Raw genomic sequence first — 6,753 nt, forward strand, 5'->3', positions numbered from 1 at the left:
AAAATGTATGTTCATACGTTTTCGTAATGAATTAATGGTGTGGTGACGCATTCACTACCTATTGTGCCCTTAAAATTAATGATTGCTTCCGGAAGCTGGTTCTTAGAATTCCAAATAGTTTTGAGGAAATAATAGGAAATATTTCTCCATACAAAAGTCCACTCATATTCCCTTTTTTAACGGAAATCATATGAAATTCTTGCTCTGAGTCATATCGATTCTCGGCCAGGTTAAGATGAAAAATTATTTTGAGTCCAATGAAATCAAATTATATGTATATTAATTATTCTATTCAAAAATCTGTGAAAATAAACTTCACTACTGATAAAAGAACTTCAGTGAGCTGAACAGACAAAATAATTGTTTGTTAGATAATTTAATGAAACAAAAAAAATATAGTTACATATGATACCTTTGCTTAATTTGAAATTGTAATGCAATGATATCATCATATGAATGGAGAGTGCATTCACCTTACTGAGATCATTGATGACCACAACAAAACGCCTGCGCATCGTTTTGGTGAGACTATAGTTTTTATGTCAAGCTTAGAGCGCAAACTATAAAATTTGCTGTGTGTGATTTATGTTTTAACATATATTTTAAAATAATGGTTTATATAGAAACAAATAAACACATTTCAAGTGGGTATGTAATTTTAGTGGAAATTACATATATTTAAAGGTTGTGGAGCTCAGACTTCTTTGTGTAAAAACCTTTTTGACTAAGTGAGGATCTCCTTGCTTGGGTCCGTCGTTACGGTCGTCGTTATGGCATAATTTTTTTCTTGTAAACCGAAAGAAATGGATATAATAATCATGTTTGTGACGTCATCAAAAGAGAATTTCTTCAAAGCAATACCTGCGATCCATCTAACACCAATTTTTTAACTAGAAATTGTATTTAAGATAATAAAGGTGGCTCCGTCTGGATTATGTTTAAGGAAATGACAATAAAATCCTGACAATGCGTCGCCAGGATCGCAATATCTTCGTCATCCTTAACAATCCTTGAAAAGGATGAAGTCATAACTATGATGTATCATTACCTTACCATTTCTGCAGATCAGTTCCTTAGATCAAAAGTATGCCTTTTTGAAATGCGTTTTGGAGAAATTGTACCGGGAGATATGAAGGAGAATATACAGAAAAATAGGTATAACTTATAAAATTTACCATGGTACAATATGGATTACAATACCTAAGGTATTATAGATAGGTAGTAGATTAGGTATGGAGAAACGTTAGGTACTTACATTCAAAATAGCATTTACTCGGGGAATTTATATAATTCCTTATCTTAAACTTATGTCACAACATTTCTGCTGATGGCTTAAAAATATTGAGTTGACACCTCATTCTCAGACAATAATATTGATTTATCGAACACAATTGCGTGTGATCAAAGCATTAACAATACTTGAAAATTTGTCCTTCAGTTGAGATCATGTAGTGACGATGCACATCTAGAGTTAATGCCTCTTGGTCTTAGTACATTGGAGGTCACTCAATGACAGTAGTTTCCATCGACTGGAAAAGTAAACATTTATATTAGCATGTCTGGTGATTACATTCAAATAGTAAGATTATGATCTAATACGAGTAGGTACTAGAAGTTTCTTGTACGTAGTCAAGTATACAAGTTTAGTTCCACAATAAAATAATTATATTTTTTATTTAAAACATACATACATATGTATGTATAATCAAGTCTATATCCTTTGCGGGTAGACAGAGCCAACAGTCTTGAACGACTTCGGCTGTTTGGCTTAATTGAGATTTCAATAGTGACATGTGTATTTGTATAGTATTTACTTAAAAAAAATATTTATAACATGGAAATACATAATAAGACTTAAAATATGGACAAAAAACATATCGCACATCCGATCAAATACTGTTACAAGTCGAAAAATCGTGATTTTGAGTTAAGTAAACCACTCGATCCATATTAAAATTCTCTATCAAAATCAAATATCGTTGTAACTTTAGTTACAAAAATGTCCGCGTGAGGGCGTTGTGGCGGTTTATTACTAAGCAAGTTTTCGCATGACACGTCCTTGAATAGTGTTACGTGTCACATTGAAACGAGCGGTAGTGTTTGTCGTCCGCGTAAAAACCGTTGTAACTTGAAATAAGACACTAATACATAAAAGGTAAGTGTATTATCCATTCAAGATTATTCTTATAAAATGTAATATTTTTTGTTATAACAATACTTGTCCTAACAATTTATCTTGTAGTTGGTTTATATTTGTAATATAATGTTACATTTCAGTTTATAACAAATAAAATACCCAGTACTATCTTGAAAAGTGATACATTTTAATTTGCCACCTTATATCAGATAAAAATATTACAGTCTTCAAATTCATTAATAAAAAAATATTGTAATATTATGAGTTGTTGCAGTTTTTAATAATTTGTTTGTTTGATATTTTTTGTAATTTAAGTAAGATAGAGATTAATTTTGCCATATTACCCTATTCAACATTTTTCCAAAAGATTTTTATTTATAATTTAAAACAACGTAACCGTTATTTAACTTAATTACCATATTTGAGAAACCAATTTGTTTGCATTATACTGTTTGGTTTAATTTAAATAGAACGAATTGTCATTGTAACTATGTTTATGATGATAATGTCTTACATCGTGTCATTAAAAGTATCTAAATGTAGCATTGTTTGAAATTATAATGGTATATTCTACTTCATAAATATGTTGCTCTCTTAGCTGCGACAAAAATATGTTGTATCTGTATGTAGGTACTTAGCACTTAGTTACTGATTATGTCCATATTTAAAATAACACTTTCAGGCTTGAATAATGAGGAGAGTCGACAGAATATTGGATTTGGCAAAAGCATTAAAGGACGAAGGTAAATAACAGTATAATAACAGATTCATCACTGGTTATTGGTTAACTATAATTAATAATTGGTTAAACATGAATTTAAAATTATTAATTTTGTCGATGTTATGTTGCTGACCAAATTGTTTTTTTCAGAATCCGATAATATACGAGAGAAAGAGAATATTGAGCCTACCGTTTCGCCTTCAATAATACGTAAGTAGTCTTTGGCTTTAACCTTCTCTTTTAATTTTGCAGGATAAATGACTTATCATACACATAACCTTTTAACGCTTTTTTTATATTTGATTTCAGATTCTACTCATGGCGCTAATCCTATACAAGACAATATTTCTAAAGAAAAATCGTCATCAGATTCTTCAAATTCATCGAGTTCCAGTTCGTCGTCATCATCCTCATCGGATACAGTATCTATCATAGAAGGCTCCGAAGCCAGCTTTGTAGAAGACTTGCTTATTTGGGACCAATAGCTTTAAGTGAAAATAAAAAGTCTGATTTAAAAAGTCTGTTAAAGTCTAATCATATACCTAAGTTCTATGAAGGATTTTATAAAAGTCTTTTCCAAGATAATGATTAAGTGTTGTTTACTAAGTATGTTCTGTAGGCTGTGATTATTTTACTAAGATTACTAGCAAGGGTATTATTGATAAGAGGATTATTGATTATGTCATTAAGTACAAAAATTTTATTAGTTTCATAGAAGAGCGAAGTAATACCTAGTAATAAGGTATTTTTTTCGAAGATTTTTAAAGATTGTTAAGTTTTTTTTTGTGTTCTCATAATTGTAGGTTGTGTTTTTTGTTACTACGAGTATTATTACTGTACGGGTATTGATTATAGGGTTGATTATGTGCCATATTTTATTAACGTACCAAATTGTCTCTCATTAGATTAAAGTGTAAAGTGTAGTTTACGGAGCTTGAGATAGAGAAACTATCTAAAGTAACGATTTATTAATAATGTAAGTATAATAAATAATAATTTTGTTATATTCATTATTGTTTGCTAAACTATTTCATTAAACTGATTAAAAAATATATATTGCAACATTATTTGACTAATTGTTTTATTTCTATTTTCTATTTTTTTTATCTAATATAACGTTATAAAGAAAGTCAGCTGTAGGGTAACTGACAAATATACATAAAAGTCTAAAAATACGCATTTTCAGCTTTCCAAACATATATATAACATGTAATTATTGTTAAGACAAAATGCGAAAAAAAGCTTTGATGTGACTTGAAATAGTTTTTTGGCCTTCCTGAAAAAGGTTAAATTTTGACTTAAAACAGTATTTTATCGGATGTGCGATATAAAGATTAAAAAGGGCACTAATAAACATGTTTAAATTTTATACTGCCAATTCCTTGAAATGGAACGGTTAGGCTCTCTGCATATCTTGAATAAATGAAAAACTGGTCTGACTAGGTGAGTTTTACTTCTACATACCTACATGCATACATACCTATAATCACGTCTATATTCCTTGCGGGGTAGACAAAGCCAACAGTCTTGAAAGACTGATAAACCACGCTCAGCTGTTTGGCTTGATGATAGAATTAAGATTCAAATAGTGACAGGTAACTAGCTCATCTGTGGTCTAACTAGGTCATTACGGCCTCTGTGGCGCAGCGGTACTACGCTTGTTTGTGACACCGGAGGTCCCGGGTTCGAATCCCGGCCAGGGCATGATGAGAAAAGAACTTTTTCTGATTGTCCTGGGTCTTGGATGTTTATCTATATAAGTATTTATTATAAAATATAGTATCGTTGAGTTAGTATCTCGTAACACAAGTCTCGAACTTACTTCGAGGCTAACTCAATCAGTGTAATTTGTCCCGTATATATTTATATTTATATTTATTTATATTCATCGCTCTAACGAAGAAGCCGCTGGGCTTTTTAACTTGGGATTCTTTAGTAAGTAAGGGATACCTTAGTCGCCTTTTAGGACATCCATGGGAAAGAGATGGGAGGATAATTAAGCTGATCCGGGGCCAAGAATGTATATAGAAATGACGAAGGGGATATGGATTAAGTAATAATAATCTTGCCGTGTGATTCTTGGCACTTTAGAATATAATATGTAGATATCTTTCCTACGGATATCATCATAGACGACTAAAAGAAACGCTAATAAACTACAGATTCTTCTTATAGGCGATAGTGTGTGTGACAGGTTGCTAACCTGTCACTGTTTGAATATCAATTTCAACATTATTATAGAGATATTCATTCAAGTATTTTAGTTGCAGAAAGGATGAATCAAGAACTATTTAAGCATTAGAATAGAATAGAATTATTTTCAAAATTGGATACAAGGTAGGTATTACTTACTAATTGACGTCACCATTCAATGGTTTTAATGAATTAACTAGTATGAAATGTTTATTACCACAATACTTTTTGTATTTCGGTGTCAGTACGTACTTAATCTATAAAAATGATAATAAATGCTGTTATAGACTATAAATACCTACTCTTGATAGATAATAAATAAATATCGTTATGACATCACTTGGATTTATGACTTGGACGAAGCAAGAATCGTTTCAGCTTTCGCTTTAAAATTATCGGCCTACATACTATTTCGCAAACAGATTTAAATCATCGAGACCCGATGTCACATAAAAAATCGTGGGAGCTCGCATTCGGCGTGTGAGTCATCCATATCAAATGCACATGGCCAAAAATATGGTCACAGCTGTGGTGTTGCACCTTTTTTGCTGGAATAATGACAAAAATATTGAACTATTTATGTACATACATACATACATAAAATCACGTCTTTTTCCCGGAGGGGTAGGCAGAGACTACCTCTTTCCACTTGCCACGATCTCTGCATATTTCCTTTGCTTCATCCACATTCATAACTCTCTTCATGCAAGCTCGGCGGTTTCGGGTACTTTTGACCTAACCCTATTTATGTAGGTTTATAAAAATGGTGTAGTGGTTAAAAAAAAAGAAATTTACACTTTAAGTAAAGCATTTTCTTGAACCATGTCATCAGAATTTATTGGAAAATATTGAGAGCTTATAAAGTCACGGTGGAGCTTAAAAAATATCCAGACACGATTTAGTCAAAATGTGCCAAAAAATTGGGCTAAATCACATCAGTCAGATAACTAACAGACCAAAACATTAACTAACATTAAGGTAGGCGATGGATGTTTATAGTATGATGCATTTGCAGCGCCTAATGTTCAACTCGTATCTATAATTTTAAATGCATACTGCTGCTATATTCTTTGTTATACTTACTGTACTTAATTTTGTAGTGTAGACTTTACATTAATCAATAGTTATGTATCACATGTGCATAATGTATTACGTAACCATACAGTATTTACTCGTTTATATGACGTATTTCGTGTTTACTATTCTTCATTATACCTTATATTTATAAAATTACAAGAAGTGAGCAAAGTTTGCTTCCAACAAAATCAAAGAATTCCCGTGGGAATGTAGAGCTTTATATCAGAACATTGTTACGCCAATCTTAATCATGAAAGCTTGTTAGTTATTTGCATTGCTTCACTGTAAATTTAGAATTACGCAAAAACACGATGACCATAAAAGGTCGCCACAATTAAATGCCAAACGTTCTCGACCAAAGTATCTACTATCTTATAACAACTATAGAAAAGGTTCGATGTATTTTGCTGGCTAGCATGCACTACAAATTTAGAGAGTTGAGTGTTAGACTGCATTGGACTGCAAACGAACGCTATTAAATGATACTATCGCACAGCAACCGTAAACGCCACAGTACCATAGTTCAGTTTCGAAACGCACTTGCTTGCAACTATTTCTAATCTAGTTCGTATCTATTTTAATTAGACGCTCGATTCGAAGCCCGCATTTCAATCACAAGTCGATT

The 6,753-nt window shown here is 31.7% G+C and overlaps 1 protein-coding gene across 2 annotated transcripts; it reads left to right on the forward strand.

Annotated features, from left to right (window-relative positions):
* Positions 1 to 1,881: 1,881 nt before the first annotated feature.
* LOC132902650 (osteocalcin 2-like) lies at positions 1,882 to 3,925 on the forward strand. Of its 2 annotated transcripts, XR_009657194.1 has the most exons (5): positions 1,882 to 2,155; positions 2,820 to 2,880; positions 3,009 to 3,068; positions 3,168 to 3,600; positions 3,635 to 3,925. XR_009657194.1 is itself a non-coding variant. In XM_060948595.1 (4 exons), exons 2-4 carry the CDS (start codon positions 2,829 to 2,831, stop codon positions 3,341 to 3,343), a joined length of 288 nt encoding a protein of 95 aa, XP_060804578.1. In that variant the 5' UTR covers positions 1,882 to 2,155; positions 2,820 to 2,828; the 3' UTR covers positions 3,344 to 3,925. The 2 variants fall into 2 exon arrangements, 1 of the variants encoding a protein (XP_060804578.1); XM_060948595.1 differs by having other exon boundaries at positions 3,168 to 3,925.
* The last annotated feature ends 2,828 nt before the right edge of the window (positions 3,926 to 6,753 follow it).

The sequence above is a fragment of the Amyelois transitella genome, chromosome 16, assembly GCF_032362555.1.
Source record: "Amyelois transitella isolate CPQ chromosome 16, ilAmyTran1.1, whole genome shotgun sequence".
Lineage (NCBI taxonomy): Eukaryota > Metazoa > Arthropoda > Insecta > Lepidoptera > Pyralidae > Amyelois > Amyelois transitella.